The following is a 16,852-nucleotide window of genomic DNA, read 5'->3' on the forward strand; positions in this document are numbered from 1 at the left end:
ATATTTGAATAAAGATGAAGATTTTTAAATTTAAGTTTGCTAAAATAAGGAATTTAGAATGTAAATATTGGGTCCTGAAATTACATGTGCGATCGTAGCAAGTTTTCGAAAATCTGGCCCGAACATGGTCTGAAACTGCGCGGGCCACGCGCGGGTCATTTTTAAAAGTATAACTCAAGAGGCCCGAACATGTTCGGGCCATGCCGTGGGTCGTTGAGCGTCCCGTCAGCACCTTGAACTGACTATCCAATTCCCCTCACATGGCATGGGTTGACCCGGGCGAAGGAACGTTCACTTGCCAAGTGAACTGCTGTGAGTGGGGATTGAACCATGGCCTCCTGCACAGAAGCGAAGCGTGTTCTTTAAAGAAACACAGGTGTGACTCTGTGCCTTTAGTTGCGCAATATTTGATTTAAAGTATGGATTATATAAACCGGGACATTTTCTGTGCACGGATTTGATGTTGTTTATAGAAGAATCAAAGCAGTCAGTTAGTAAAAAAGAATCGCAGAGATAAATTATCACGTGAAAAGGACTATCAATTGGGCCTGGCCCTGTTTAGAACAGCCAGCTATAGTTATAGAAATAGAGACACAGTTACCATCAAGTGACCTGCAACCTGCGGGGGGACATATACGCAAATTGCCCTTTGGTCCCGATGTATGTCTGCATGCTCTGTGTGTCCCGCATTTTCAAACATTTATTAGAATTACTCTCAAAATCACTTAAAAATGACAAAATATATACAACCAATAAACATTAGGAAGATGATTGATAAATATAAAAAAAGTGAAATATTATATATTGGATATGTTTTATAATATCCTCATTAAATTAATGTTGAAAATTTTTCTTAGGAGGCTTGGCTCCCTTTACAGTATAGACCTAACTCTTCATACAAAAAATACGGGAAACGCATAATTGGACTTTGTACCCTATGCTGCATGCAAGCTCTTAAGCTAAAGTCCCGCAGTTTTTTTAAGTTTGCAAAAAAACGCCACATAAGAAGTGTTTCAAATTCAGAATGTGAATTTGAGCAGTAAAAAATACAACTTTTCTATGATTCTTTTTTTTTTTAAAGTTCTAGGGATGAAAATAAAGGGATAATGATAATTGAATACTATCCACTGATGATCCCCCGCACTATTGTAAAGCTAGAATTGCTTAGCGTACTCTTCGCTTGAGAAAATGATTGACAGATTAAAGTTTTTCACCGTGCGGGAGCTGCCGGGCGTTCTGCTAGCGTTCTGCTAGCGTTCTCGGCTCAATCCTCAGACTGCGCTAAAATGGTATAGCAGTGACAGATCATTTTGATGGAAGTTGTTGAAATGTTTAAGGCTCTTGACAGAAAATTCTTTGTTTTATTGTCAACAGATGACAATGCCGTTATATATTGATTTTGTTAGATCTGACATACTATATTGATGTTTGTAAGTGCACTTTTTAGTTTTGATTCCCATTGAAGAATCATATTCTGGTTTTCATGTTATTAGATGCTGTTTTAGAGCTTTAGAGCTAGCCTGCTTTAGAAACCCCAGCCCAATAGTGCGCTTGCTTCACTCGCACCTTAACCCACATTCAAAATTTCAAAACTTGGAAACTATGTAGAGACAGAGCTTTAATAGACCTTTGATGTCATTTATATGAAAGCAGCCATTTTTCATACAAATCATAGATTGAAAAAAGATAAACCATTTCAGAAAATGACGTCATTTATATGCGAAACTATGCAAATCTGTTTCGGCAATCTATGATCTATATGAAAAATCAGGGGGGGTCAGGGTCCAGGATACCAACCCAGGGCTCAAAAACCTGACTTTTCGAGATTTGAAAGTAGTAGACACCACCACCCCCTAAATTGGTATCAATACCAACTTGAAAACCCCAATTTTCTAAAAAAGGGGGACCCACCCCCCTAAATTGGTATCGATACCAACATGAAAATCCTGATATTCTGAAAAAGGGGGGACCCACCCCCCTAAATTGGTGTCGATACAAACTTGAAAATCCCAATTTTTCCGAAAAAGGGGGATCCACCCCCCCCCCCCCAAATTGGCAATCAGTAAAAATGCAAGAAGTTATATGTGTACTAAAGTTCCTTCGGCTATACCTTTACTGATCGTATCTAGCGCCCTTCTAACGCCCAACTGCGCCTTCCACGCTCCACTGGGCAGCAACTTAGCAATTGCTGTCCAGCCCTCCTAAACTTTAGTGTTGTTTCGGCAGCGATCGGCGGCGGACCTGCTCAGGACATAGGTTTGTAAGTATCCTTTTCATATTTGTAGCACGATTGTAGAGCGTTGTCATTATTAAATATTAGTTTTATTGTAACTGCATAGTCTCCCGTTCCTGTCTACAAATAGGATTAGGTTCTACTCCCCTAGGTTCCTTTAGCCCGCCCCTTTCGTAGTCTAGACTCACTCACCCACTGCGTCTTATTCGTCTGCTAGGCAAGAGCACCCGGATAAGGCTCCAGTACATATGCATATAATACTGCATACAAGGGACGCTAAACAAAATATGTGGATGTTTTTATTCAAAGAACATTCCTCTTCTTAATCACTTATATTATGTACCACACTTTGGACTCCTGAAAATGAAAACAAGTTTTTCTCATTCTAACACAACGTAAATTAAGTTTCTTGAACTAAATTTGCAAAATGTATCAAATTCATAAAACTAGTTGATAAAGTAGACTAGATAAAAAACTCATTGTATTAGGCACGCCTAGAGTCTTTGTAACATAGCCTATATGATGAACGTTATGTACAGAAAAGTTTTATCCTGACTAAAAAAGTTCTAAGATGCAGATCATACTTGATTCAGTTTGTTCAACTCTAGTTTTGAATGAGTTTTGGTTGATTGAAAGGATTGAGAGAAGCAAAAGTTAAAAAAAATTTATTTAAATTTTAGAATGAAGAATGCTTTTATATGGGATCAGGGTATAGTGTAAACGATTCAAATAAGTTTTTATACTTACATTATACAACATTTTAAGTCAGATACCAACTTCAAATTCAGCAAAAATTAAACAAAGGGGGCCCACCCCCTCATTTTGGTATCGATACCAACTTAAAGATTCCCTAATTTTCAAAAAAATTGACACCACCCCCCGGCCCTGGGTTTGGTATCTGGATCCTGACCCCCCCCCCCCCCCTGGAAAAATGACTGATTGCATATAAAATGATATCAATGGTGAAAAGGTCTATTACCAGCTCTTTTAGGTAGATTGTACATAAAAGCTAATATTTGGCATCTATGTGAAACATTTTAGCATTGCTGGAAAATTATTGGCAATATACAGGAAAAATTGCTCTCAAACTCTTAGGTTCAGTTGCCAAATTCCATGATGGTGGTGTTCTTAGCAAGTTCCTAACATTTTGACTAATTTTATCATAAATAGTATAGTAAGTATATTCTTATAAAAGAAGAATGCTTATCTTTGATTTTGTGAAAAAAGTATTTCTTCACAAAAAATCAATTTAAGCAACCCAAAAAGACTTTAAGTTGCAGCAAAATATGGCAAAGCTACAAAGTAAAAGTCCCCGGGGGGGGGTACTAGGGCAAAATGGGTTACGGGGATGCTCCGCTGGTCAGGGTACCCTTTTTAACCTCCAAGAGTCCCAGGTAGGGTCGCAAAAACACCAAAATAGAAAAATCAGTCCCTCGTAGGGTGCCTATTTTTGGAAAATTTGGGGAAAAAGTAGAAAATTTTGGAATTTCAGTCCCATTCAGGGTCACTTTTTTCGCAAATTTCGAGTCCCACGTAGGGTCCATTTTTCGAACCATAGCGGAGCACCCCCGTCGGTCGACAAGGGTAGTACCCCCCCCGGGTAAAAGTCAGACTAGGGCTAGGAATGTTACCTGTCGCATGCGTGTAAAAGTAATCCCAGTCGACTGTGATTGGTATTTGACCTTTTATTCTATCACTTTCAGGTAAACACAAAATATAAATTGGTAATAATGTCAAGCCCAAAAAATGATCAGGGTCTACCCTTTTATTCAAAGCTTATGTTTTATGGTATGAATGGGTTTTTTCTTGAGATTGTCTTTACAGCAATATGGTATTTTGTTGATCCAGCTTACAATCATGGCTGGAAACTTCATGGTTCAACTTCATTATGGTCTTTTCCAATTTATGGAATCTCAATCTATGTCCTAGAAAAGATATCAGATACAATCAAACCACATGTTTTGTTACCTTTCCGAGCTGTGATTTACATTATGTGGACCTATCTTTGGGAATATTCTACGGGCTACATTCTTCAGAAGTTTGACGCGTGCCCTTGGGATTACAAAGACTACACCACCTACCATCTTCATGGTTTGATCACCTTTGATTATGCCCCTTTATGGTTACTTGCTGTTGTTTTATGTGAAAAGGTCACCATCGATATAGCTCAGAATCTGAGCTATAACACATCATCTGGAAAAGCAAAAGCTAAATAAATAAATGGGCTCTTCCTCAAAAGCTGGATAAAACTAGAATGTACAACAGCTAAAAGATCACCAGAAAATGCCTGATTCTTTCATACAACTTTCTGTTTTAAAGATGAGAATGTGTCCAGTCGAGACAAGGCCCTGTAATTTTCATCTGAACAGTAAGAGACCTCTAAGACTTATTACTATTTCTGTTCTGTTCATACATTGAGTCAATTTTTACCAATTTTTTTCACACCTTCTAAACAGAAACTATTTCAGGTGACTTTTTGCTGAAAAATTCTTTTTTTTTCTGCATTACTGCATCAACATACATTTAAAATGCTTATTTTAAAGTTCTAAGTTTTAAGAATTATGTTTGTTTAGTAAAAATTATAGTGAAATTTCTTTTGAAAAATTACATGAATTGCCTTTAGAAGCCTTTTAAACTTAACACTAACTGCAAGGTAAGGGTATCGTGAAAATGTGGTTGGTAGCTATGGAAATGCTGTAATAAAGATCTCTTGTTTGTTTTTGCCTAATCAATCAGTTATCGAAAAATTTATTATTACTAATTGCTTCAATTTATTTTCAGTCTATTTTTATAGTGTGAAGTTGGTGAAACTAATTTTTCATCCATTAAATATTAATTATATGAGAATTAATATTTCATTCTATCTTTGTATGCTACAAGCTTTTTAAAATATATTTATTATATTAATATTATTTGTTTTTAATATTCCTGGTACAATTTGAGAATCTAGTCTAACATTTTGTCATTCTTCTTATATTTTTTGTAATTATGGGATTAATCAATTGAAATAGATGGAGAATTTCAATGAAAGGAATTTATTTTAGACATAAAGTTTTGAAAAATAAGAACAGCTGGGCGTCAACCATAAGACCATGGTTGTTAATATGATACTCTTTAGTAATAGCAATTCATCACATTAACGCTGGAGTCGCTTGCATTGTTATTTTTTTCGTTTTTCCAAATTGTACCAGTTACCATGTCATTTGTATATTCGTATATAATATCTAATCTATTTTATTTGCAATGTATTGAAATTTACAGTATCAAAGGAACCACAAACAGTCTCGACTATATTTTTGTTTTTCCTGTTTTTCCTGTAATTTGTCTGATGATAAGACTGCAAAGTGGAATTTAATAATTCAGCTATCTATGGGAGAGATCTAAAGCTTGCATCATAAGTTGTATGAAGTCCATTACTTTATCTCAACATTTACATGTTACAATGTTTTCTTTCGTTTCTAGTTAAAAATATAATTCTTGAATCATTCAAGCTTTGTTATCACAAAGAGAAGAATACAAGAAACTTGAAACAAGATGGACTACATGGCAGACGGTATGCTCCTCTTTTTATTTTCAATAAATATAGTTTACCAGTTAACTACATTTATCTGTTGTTACTGGTTGTTAGGAAATTTTAGTACGGAGGATACGATATTTTCAGTTCTTACAAAGTAACTCACTTATTAAAAATAGTACTTTCTTCAACGTTGATTTATGCACCGCTGCATTGATTTGATATTTCGCATTGCAAAATTTGAAATGTATGTATTTTATACAGGTTTAAATCCAATGTCTGAAGAGGATCAACTTCGATTGAAGAAACAACGAGAGAGAAACAACAAGATCAGTAAATTGATGGGAGATTATTTGCTGAAAGGCTACAAAATGCTTGGCTCTACTTGCAATAAATGCCAGGTAAATAGCTACCTTTTTATGGTCATCTCTGTCTGAACCGATTTAAAAAAAAATCGTAGCAATAAACAAACTTTGACCAGGGTTTTATCGATATTCTTAGAACGAGTAAACATAACAAATTTTAAGAGTTCATGTTCTAAAGTTGTGTACCGTTTTAAAGTGTTGTTTTTTGTCAGGAAGAAAAGGAGGACTTTCGAAACTTAATTCTGTTTTCTTCTTAGCCTTTAAAAATGTATAAGCTTAAAATTGAGTTATTTGCCCAAACTATCTCATATTTTATCAGATGGTAAAAAAATACGACCAGTCTCTTATCAGGCTGCTGAGGTATTGTCACCTGTCGTTCTGCGATTCAAACTAGACCTCAGTCTCCCATAATAGCTGTCTCGCTTTAACTCGTTTGGGCTCGTTCATTTTCAACTTTTAACACTAGGCGATATTATTACGTGATCGACAAGGAGAGGATTATTGTGTGGGTTGTGTTGAAGTTGATGCACCTCCTCAATACCAACCAAATTCATCATCATCTCAATCAAGACCAAATACAACAAGCCAAATCACAGGTTTGATTTATCGTTCATTTTACTTACAAGAGCTTGCAAGGTGTTTTTCTTCAAAAGCTCTTCAACTTTGGTTTTAGATTCTCTAAAAAATGAAGAGCTTTGACTTTGACAAATCTCTTCAAAAATTCACATTTCTTGGGAAAAACTTCAAGGGAAGTTTATACAGGCAAACAGGAATACAAATTGATTACAAATTTTCCTGAAATGAAGAAAAAGTTCACCTAATTTGCAAAATGAAAAATAGTAAATAAAAAACATTAGAAGGATTTTGACTGATCTATAAGCCAATTTTTCTTCTCATAGCGGTTAACCCTATTAACACCAAGCTTTTTTGGCTTTCGTATCCCAGGGGGGTACCACCCTCGATTATTTTTTATCTAGAAGAGCTATGGCCATGAAATTTGGTACAGATGTTTTCCATCATAAAGCAAATTTCAAGGAAGACAAAAAAAATGACGACCTCATCACAAAATTTCCACCTGTCGGAAAAAAGCCTATGACCTATGACCCTAAACTTTTGCACAATTACTCTTAATAAAATTTTATTAAAAGTCAGATAGTTTCAAGTCGTTTGAAAATTTTTTCTCCGAGATATACACAAAATAACTCCAGCGTGGTAGATTCTACTCCATGGGGCTAATAGGGTAATCGATGGATGTCTTTTTGGACCTAGATTTATTTCATCCAAAGTCGAAGCGAATCCTTAATTATTCCATTTTTCAATTTTACAGGAGGACGAATGGAGTTAGATAGTCGGTCGACACCAACATCTAGAAATGAGCCGACCAACTCAACAACATTCAGTAGTAGCGAAAGTGACAAACAGACTGTAGAACGTTCTATTGAATGTATTTATGCTCAAATTGCATGGGCTAATCATAATTTATCGATTCAAGAAGCCAATTTGGAGCAGAGAAATCAACTGATTAGTTTCTTACGAAATTGTTTTGAGACGATTGAATGCCTCAAGAAACATCGGTGATCAAACATCCCTCATCTGCCAAAAATGAGGCTTATAACAGAAAATTTCATCTCAAACTATGTGAAATTGGTTTTATCTGACTTCGAAATCGATCAAATGAACACATGAATTTCCCGTAAACTCTTTTAAAAGGAAGACTGAAATAAACTTGTCTGTTTTAAAAGATTTGTTCATTGTCTTGGAACCAATATAAAGTAATGATCAGTGAAAATGACTTTTTTTCGGTTAGAATTCTTCACTATTTGGTTTACATATTTGCATTTAGAAAATTATAAGATTACATTTGTGAATTTAATCAATTTAAAATTGAAATTGAAAGAGTGATATCATAAATTTTATTTGCTGTCTGGTAAATTACTTATCATACCTTTCTTCAATTTGTTTTAAAACAAAGTTTGGTCAAAGAATTGTTGTACTACTTTTTTACTAATTACAAACTCGGTAATTAAATATAGACTGTTTTATTTATGCCGCTTTCTCAATTCGATCAGCGATAAAATTGTCAACTTGTCCTTCCACAATGAACATGGGTACATCACCTAACGAACACAACATTGTATGAAATTCACCCACATTGAATCTCTCACCCAGACTCTCTTCTGCTTTCTTACGATACTCAAGGAATTTATCTTTCCCAAACAGATAACATAATGCTTGGCCAGGAAGAAACATATATCTGAAGACTTCATTTCGAAGCTCCAACTCGTCACAACAACAATTATCTAGCATGAATTGGTAAGCCTTCTCTCTCGACCATCCATACAAATGAAGACCAACATCCACCACATAACGACAAGCTAATTCTATTTCTCGTGATATACTCCCAATATGATCATAAACATCGTCATAAAGTCCTAGATCGTGACCGATATGTTCTGCATAAGTAGCCCAACCTTCATGATAAGCTGACTTCATACCAACGTGTGCCGGTAGATCCCAGTATCTCAGTTCATCAGCGAAACGTCGGTAATCACGAAGGTCTGATTCTGCAGCAAGAGCAAGTTGGATGTGATGACCTGGTAAAGCTTCGTGAAGAATGATTCCTGATACATCGTACTTCTTTCTGCTTTTTGGTGAATATGTGTTCAAAATGAAGAGCCCTGGCCGGTCTTTTTCCACATCTCCAGCGACATAAGCTCCAACACAATAATGTTTTTCAATCTCCACCGGTGCTGGAACGACTTTGTAGGACATTTTTGGAAGCTTAGAAAAGACTTTCGGTAGAAGGCTGTAAACGCGTTCACTCTCCTTTTCGTAGACTTCCATCATCTCTTCGCGTGATGAAAAGGAGAATTTTGGATCTGTTCTCAGGTATTCGATGAATTCACGCTGTGTTCCTTCGAAACCGACTTTCTTCTGTTGCTCTTCAAGTTTCGGTTTCAACATTTCCAGTTTCTCCATTCCCAAGTCAAATATTTCTTTAGCAGTAGTAGCTCCATCGGTATGGAAACGAACGTATGATTCATAAACTTCAGGTGGTAAACCAGGACCTGGTTTTGTTTCTGGCATATAGACATCACGAATGAAAATAGCCAGTCTTTCATACGCGGGAAGAACAAGTGTGGTCAACAAGTGATTGACATTATCAGCAAAATTGCTCCATTTTTCATCAGACAACTTCGTTGGTTTATCCTGGAATGGCTGAAATAAAGTTGATTCCTCCTTTTGTCTGTTGCAGAATTCTAACAGCATTGGTGGGTAACATTCAACAACGTTGATGGCAACTGTCTTCTCTAAACGTATTCCTTCTTTCATCAGCTCGATCATTTGATCGATTTGGATGGAAAACTGGCGAAGGCGTCGTTTGATGTTTTCTTGACCCTCTGTTGTGTCTTTGGGCATCCACGAAAGAAGCCTTGGAAATTTTATATGAGGTCCGTCAGTAGGGTTCAAAGGGCAGAGATAAGTCTGATGTGTCAATCCTTCAAGAAATGTTTCAGTATCATGCTGAAGATAATCTAAATGAATTTGACATCCATTTGATGGAGGCGTTTCCTCGGCCAATTTACGGATTTTGTGAGCTTCTGCTAACCATGTTTTGGCATCATCTCTACGTCGGAGATATCCGTTTAAACTCATGTCCATTAATCGGTCATCGTGTTTGTGCTCTCCAACGAACGTGGCGAATTCCGGAATATCCAATAAACGCCAACTCCAATAATTGTCAATTGTATTGTTTAGTAGTTCATTTATATCCATCTTTTGAAATTTCAGTACTTCTATGTGTCAGAGATCTAACTGCTAGACGTACCTCTTTTAAAAGCTTCTCTGTTAAATGCTTCGTCTCTTGAGGTTTATCTTTCTGATGACCTCCTTGTCAATACTTTATTGTGCACGTCTGTCAGACCCTTTACCCTCTTGTTGTTTTTCATTGCAAAAATAACATGACAAGGCTTGCATTATTGACTCAAAATTTGAAATAATATTTGGACTAGTGAGTTCATGTATGCCGATATAAATGGATTTATTGCTGAATTTATTGTTTTTAGAATGACTATATTTAATATTGCCATATCCCTTCGAAGTATATTTTCTGTGCCTTTTTTAATTTTTACAATCAGTTCTAAAATAATTGGCACAAAAGGGAAGTTCCCCACGAAATTTTATAATAAATTGATTTGAAAGTGCTCTAGAAGGGTAGAGTTTTAACTCTGAGTTTTAACGCTAGACTTAAATCTTAGGACCTTAGGATCTAAGTATCCAAAAGTTCAAAAATGGTCCGATAGGGCCTGAAATATAGCCTAGAAACCAATAAATCCCTCCCAGATCGAAATATTCGATGAAATCAAGTTGAAAGCCCGAAATTGACATTCTCGAACTTCAATTTTTGAATAATGGTAAAATAGCCGAAATTGCCAATATGTTATGGCACTGAGTGTAGCGCGAAATCAATGAACTAAAAACGCTTATGGGGATGGGAAAATCAACTGTATTTATTGAGTGAGTATTTCTATCTCCACTCGTGGCTTATAAATCTATTTTTGAATTCTCAAAATTTCAAGTTTTTCTCGCCATGTTGAAATACAGATCTTAGTTACATCTACACCCCCTTCTCATAGACCCGGTGGGATTTTATCAGCTAGTGGGGGTAGAAATAACAGACCAAAACTCAATGGGAATTGATATTCCCATGTTATTCCCATGTTTTTATGGCTAGGGATTTGAATTCAATTGTTTTCTAGCCAGAAAATTCAGTAGGGATGGAAAAAGTAGCACAATATTTTGCAGTGGGGATTTGCTTATCCGACTATTTGGATTAAATTGATGCAAGATGACCCTTGAATGAAACCCTTGAAATGGGTCCTAAAATATGGGTGGCCCCCATGAATATCCACATGATGCTAGTTGTTGAAATATTTCGATAGATAGGAAGCATTTTCGCAAGTGGTTATTTCCTTATTTCTAGCATATCAAGATTAAACCGTGGTCTCTTTATCGTGCACGGCCAGCTTTTCAAAACAAATTTTTATTTTTTATTTTTGGCCTTTGTTTTGATTTTGCTAGTATAGGGCGTTCGTATGTTCACTGCTGACGTATACGTTGTTCTTAAATGCATTTTTAGAATACCTAAAATTTGGCTGAGTCTGAATGTGCTTATTTTTTTAGAAATTTTCAGCCTAAAATGTTCTTAAATGCGTTCTTTTTCAGACTACTCTAGATCGACAATATTATGCAAAATAAAGAGCACTTAAAATTGGTAAAATTTGGACAATATTTGACTCTCGATTTTAGGAAATTTCCAAACTGAGGCTGGGCATGTTCTTACGTTCTTAATTTTTCGACGAATTTCAATGTACTTCAATGTACTTATAAACTGGGTTCTAAAAAAAAAAACACGTGTATTTCGAAACCTAATTATGATAAGCTCGTCGCTCAGGGAACTTTTGTCAATTTAATTTTTCATCAAATTCCGATCAACAACAGGACCATGTATACCAGCTGATACAAGGCTTCAAGCATGTAATATAATCAAAACATCTTCGAATAAACTTTTATTCTTTAAAACGTAAACATGGTATTTTTCAAAGATGTTATAGACGTTAACAGATGCATGCTAAATCCCAGTGTATAAACATATGTATCTAACTCGGGTCAAGTTACAAATTTATTATTCACAACAAATCTATGATTGGTTTCAATAGATTACCCCTTCACCCCTGTTTCAATGATTATGGCAAGAATTTGAGAAAACTTATTTGATTTTTCGCCAACATAAGTTGAAAAATTTTCATTTTGAAAGGTTAAGGTCTCTGGACATACCCAATTTTTCGATTAATGTATAACTTTTTTTATATGTCCTGTCAAACCTACCTTTTTAGAATTTAAAAATCGAAAATTTGAAATGAAAAAATAAAATGAAGAAGAAAACTAAGATTATTTCACCTTTCAAAGCCCTAATCTCGGTAAAAATCAAACATTTTGGATTTTTTTTGGGTCAGGTGATGTATCTATTAAGTATCTAAAAATACAATTTCGGAAAATTTTTGTGGAAGTATCTTTCCTTTAAAATCTCCAAAAAACCTCATTTTTGGCAATTTTCTCCACTAAATTTCCATACAAAAACAGCTATAACTTGGGATGTAGCCAAATAGAAAATTTTTCCGAAAAAATCTAAATAAAGAAATTATTTGTCATTAACTTAAAAAAAGTTTGAAACAATAAAATGATTTCCCCAAGGCTTTTTTTTGTGAAAAGTATATGAATAGCGTCGTTTTGACGTTTTATTAAGGTCCATGCCACACTTATTCTTTAATTACTCATGATGTAATTACTTAAATTCCCCGGGGGGTACTACCCTTGTCGACCGACGGGGGTGCTCCGCTGAGGTTCGAAAAATGGACCCTACGTGGGACTCGAAATTTGCGAAAAAAGTGACCCTGAATGGGACTGAAATTCCAAAATTTTCTCAAATTTTCTACTTTTTTCCCAAATTTTCCAAAAATAGCCACCCTACGAGGGACTGATTTTTCTATTTTGGTGTTTTTGCGACCCTACCTGGGACTCGTGGAGGTTAAAAAAGGTACCCTGGCCAGCGGAGCATCCACGTAACCCATTTTGCCCTAGTACCCCCCCCCCCCCGGTTAAATTCATTTTTTCAAAAGCAGTTTGTTCTTAAACATGTCAAAGAAGTGAAAACATAAGGTTTTATCTTCAAATTCTGAAATTGATTTTTCACCATGACCAGAGCCCTTAAATTTGGTCTGAGGGAATGGAATCTTATATTTCGATGGTCAATTACTTCTCACATTTTAGAAGGAAAGATCAATACTGTTCAGGGGGCGGGGGGGGGGGTGTTTCAGAGTTTTCAACCAATACGGCAAAATATAAATGTGAAAATAAGAAAAAAACAAAGTTTGTGCGTTTTGATGAAGTTTAAAGTAGTTTTGCAAGTTTTTTAAGTTTGGAAAAGAGGTTTACTATTAGCCTTGGTTTCCTGCTGCTTTTATGATCTTTGTAACGTGACATTTTCATTTGACATTTTGATACGTATTATCCTTCTGTAACAAAAAACCGCAATCATGTGAGATACTCAGGAGGAAAGCTAAAGGTGTGAACAGAGCTGACGAGCAGGTCATTACGCAAAAAAGCTAATCTAGAAAATCTTTAGGGGCAGTTAGTGGGATATTGATGAAAATCTTATTTGCTTGTGAATTCATTTTTAAAATCATCATGTTGTATATTTCTTTGAATGTCGTAACGAAAATAAAATTATTCACCGAACGCATTCATTTTTCGAGTCGTGTTCAGCTTTTGATTCAGTAAAAATTTTATCCGTACCAATAAATTAGCTTCCTCGTTTTTCAGCAATTTCTTGAGAGTATTTAAAAAAAATTAGCGGAAAATATGAACGCATTTGAATATCTTTCCAACGATACTAAATATTTTATTATACAACCACTTTTTAGAAAGCTATGACCAAAAATAAAAAAACATACTTTTTTGACACAGACTTCAAATTATTTCACCAAAAGCTTTTTGGCTTTCTTATAGTGAGCTACCTCTTTAGATATACTTCCTATAAGAATACTATGAGAAACTCTTTTCACTAGAGGATGAGCATCAGAAGCCAAGAGGAATGCTAATCAGGTGTAAACAGGAATGATGATTAGGTCAACTATATCATGCAAAAAAAGATATTCTCGAAAACTTCCAATGGCAGTGAGTGGGACATTTATAAAAATATTATTTTGCTTGCGAATTCATTTTTAAAATCATTTCCATATAAATAATACAAAATAAATAAAATATGATGCTAAATTTTAAATCATGAATATGTAATAAATTAATTTATAATCCGCATATCAATCCTAGATCATCTTAGGCAAACGTATTTTGACGAGCAATAATATTGACGAATTCAGAGAATTTGCCAAAATAACAACTTGTCGAAATCAATTTTTGATAATTTTTCATCAATAACCGAAGGGGTTAACCACTTCAAATAGTCAAAAAACGGAAGAACTTATTTACACTGTCATTTGCCAAAATTAATTCTCTGTTTAAGCAGAACATGAAATCATTAAATTTTGAGAACAGCTGAATGCAATTTAAAAAATTCATAGTTATTTTAAAAATAGTTACTTCTGCTCTGGAAGGAGCTTTAGAGACAGGTTGATCAATTCAAAGATATATAATTTAACTCAAATCCCGCTAGAAAATCTAAATATTTCATACACATACAATCTTCCACAGTTTAAAAATTCAATCTGAAATAGACGAAAATATTGGACAAAAAGTGAATAAAGGTAATTCAGAAATCGACAAGTGATGGATTTTATGGACCTACCTGGTTATGCATTTAACACATATATAATTGATATCTACGTGAGCGTTCAAAATCTTTTTTTTTTGAAAATCGGGCCCGTTACATTTTGGCCATTACCATTTTGCACCTTTTTACCAAAAATCAAAAGATTCCTATGATTCAATCCTGAGAAAAGTTGGTAACAGACGAACGGACGAACGAACGAACGAACGAACGAACGAACGAACAAACGAACGAACGAACGAACGAACGAACGAAGAACGAACGAACACAGGTTAATTTATAGGACCTCCACCCCACCGGGGTAGGTCCAAAAAGTTTGAAACTTTTTTGAAAGTCGTCTGCAAAAACGGCAGGGGTATTCCAGACACAAAGTGATTGAGTATTTTTACATCGTGTGAGAGCGCACATGCGAAGAGAGCTGGACCTCTTTCATAACTTGACATCCCAGCTTCAACTTGTTTTAGATGTATTCATGAAATAACCTATTACATAACCGTGTTTTTACAGTAAACAATATCAGGTCACACAGCTTACTATAAAAAGGAAACATCTATTGATTGGTTTTAAACAAATTGAAGCACGTCATCCAGTTCACAGCTCGAGATGGACATAAACGAATTACTAAATAATACAATTGACAATTATTGGAGTTGGCGTTTATTAGATATTCCGGAATTCGCCACATTCGTTGGAGAGCACAAACACGATGACCGATTAATGGACATGAGTTTAAACGGATATCTTCGACGTAGAGATGATGCCAAAACATGGTTAGCAGAAGCTCACAAAATCCGCAAATTGGCCGAGAAAACCCCTCCATCAAATGAATGTCAAATTCATTTAGATTATCTTCAGCATGATACTGAAACATTTCTTGAAGGATTGACCCATCAGACTTATCTCTGCCCTTTGAACCAGATCGATGGGCCTCACATCCGATTCCCCCTTCTCTTATCTTGGATGCTCAAAGAGACAAAGAATGACTTTCAGAAGATTCTGGCTCGAATTCGTCATTTCCCACGTCAAATCAGCCAAACAATCGAACTGATGACTGAAGGAATACGTCTTGGTAAAACGGCTTACATCAAAACTGTTGAGCCGTACCCCGATTCATTGTTAGAAGTCAGCCAAAAGCCTGTCACCGAATCTGGCCTGTTTGTACCTTTCAAAACCAAACCATCTGGAATGAGCGATAAAGACTGGGCCGAAATCGTCAAAGAAGCAAAAGAAGTTATCGGAGATTACGCCTTACCTGCTTACAAACGCCTTTCTGACTTCATGCGCAACCAATACGTACCAAAAGCACGTCCAGGGATTGGCGTTGGAACACTACCAAACGGACCAGCAACCTATGAGGCATACGTACAATTCCACACTGGCTCTGACATGAACGCCGAAAAGATCTTCAAGTCAGGATACGAAAAACTTGAAGTGCTGACAAAGAAACTTGAAGAGCAACAGAAGAAAGTCGGGTTCCAAGGTACACGACGTGAATTCATCGAATACCTGAGAACAGATCCAAAATTCTCCTTTTCATCACGCGAAGAGATGATGGAAGTCTACGAAAAGGAAAGTGAACGCATTTACAGCCTTTTGCCGAAAGTCTTTTCCAAGCTTCCAAAAATGCCCTACAAAATCGTTCCAGCACCCGTGGAAATCGAGAAAGAATATGTTGCAGGAGCCTACATTGCAGGAGATCTAGAGAAAGATCGACCAGGGCTCTTCATTTTGAACACATATTCACCAAAAAGCAGAAAAAAGTATGACATTCCAGCCATCATTCTTCACGAAGCTTTACCAGGTCATCATATCCAACTTGCTCTTGCCGCAGAATCCGACCTTCGTGATTACCGACGTTTCGCGGATGAATTGAGATACTGGGATCTACCGGCACACGTTGGTATGAAGTCAGCTTATCATGAAGGTTGGGCTACTTATGCAGAACATATCGGTCATGATCTAGGACTTTATGACGATGATTATGATTATATTGGTAATATTTCAAGAGATATGGAATTAGCTTGTCGTTATGTGGTGGATGTTGGTCTCCATTTGTATGGATGGTCGAGAGAGAAGGCTTACCAATTCATGCTAGATAATTGTGTAATGGATGCCTTAGAATGCCAAGTTGAAGTCGACCGGTATATCTCGCTACCGGCTCAGTCTCTTGCCTATCAATACGGCCTCGATAAGTTTGAGAGTTTCCGTAAGAAGGTAGAAGAGAGCTTGGGTAAGAAATTCAATTTGGGTGAATTTCATACAATGTTGTGTACGTTAGGTGATGTACCCATGTTCATTGTGGAAGGACAAGTCGACAAATTTATCGCTGATCGAACTGAGAAAGCGGCATAGATAAAATTAATTAGTTTAACTAATAACAAATAATTTAGTTA

The 16,852-nt window shown here is 35.9% G+C and overlaps 3 protein-coding genes across 3 annotated transcripts; 2 read left to right on the top strand and 1 right to left on the bottom strand.

Annotated features, from left to right (window-relative positions):
• Window positions 1–5,698: 5,698 nt before the first annotated feature.
• LOC136818734 (protein ZNRD2-like) lies at window positions 5,699–8,028 on the top strand. Its single transcript, XM_067074972.1, has 4 exons — window positions 5,699–5,786; window positions 6,012–6,148; window positions 6,579–6,708; window positions 7,440–8,028. Exons 1-4 carry the CDS (start codon window positions 5,768–5,770, stop codon window positions 7,688–7,690), a joined length of 537 nt encoding a protein of 178 aa, XP_066931073.1. The 5' UTR covers window positions 5,699–5,767; the 3' UTR covers window positions 7,691–8,028.
• Window positions 8,029–8,155: 127 nt separating this feature from the next.
• On the bottom strand, window positions 8,156–9,889 carry LOC136818772 (uncharacterized). Its single transcript, XM_067075011.1, has one exon. The coding sequence runs from the start codon at window positions 9,887–9,889 to the stop codon at window positions 8,156–8,158; it is 1,734 nt and encodes a 577-aa protein (XP_066931112.1).
• Window positions 9,890–15,062: 5,173 nt separating this feature from the next.
• LOC136818773 (uncharacterized) lies at window positions 15,063–16,811 on the top strand. Its single transcript, XM_067075012.1, has one exon. The coding sequence runs from the start codon at window positions 15,063–15,065 to the stop codon at window positions 16,809–16,811; it is 1,749 nt and encodes a 582-aa protein (XP_066931113.1).
• Window positions 16,812–16,852: the final 41 nt, after the last annotated feature.

The sequence above is a fragment of the Clytia hemisphaerica genome, unplaced genomic scaffold, assembly GCF_902728285.1.
Source record: "Clytia hemisphaerica strain Z4C2 unplaced genomic scaffold, Clytia hemisphaerica genome assembly, whole genome shotgun sequence".
In the NCBI taxonomy this organism is placed as follows: domain Eukaryota; kingdom Metazoa; phylum Cnidaria; class Hydrozoa; order Leptothecata; family Clytiidae; genus Clytia; species Clytia hemisphaerica.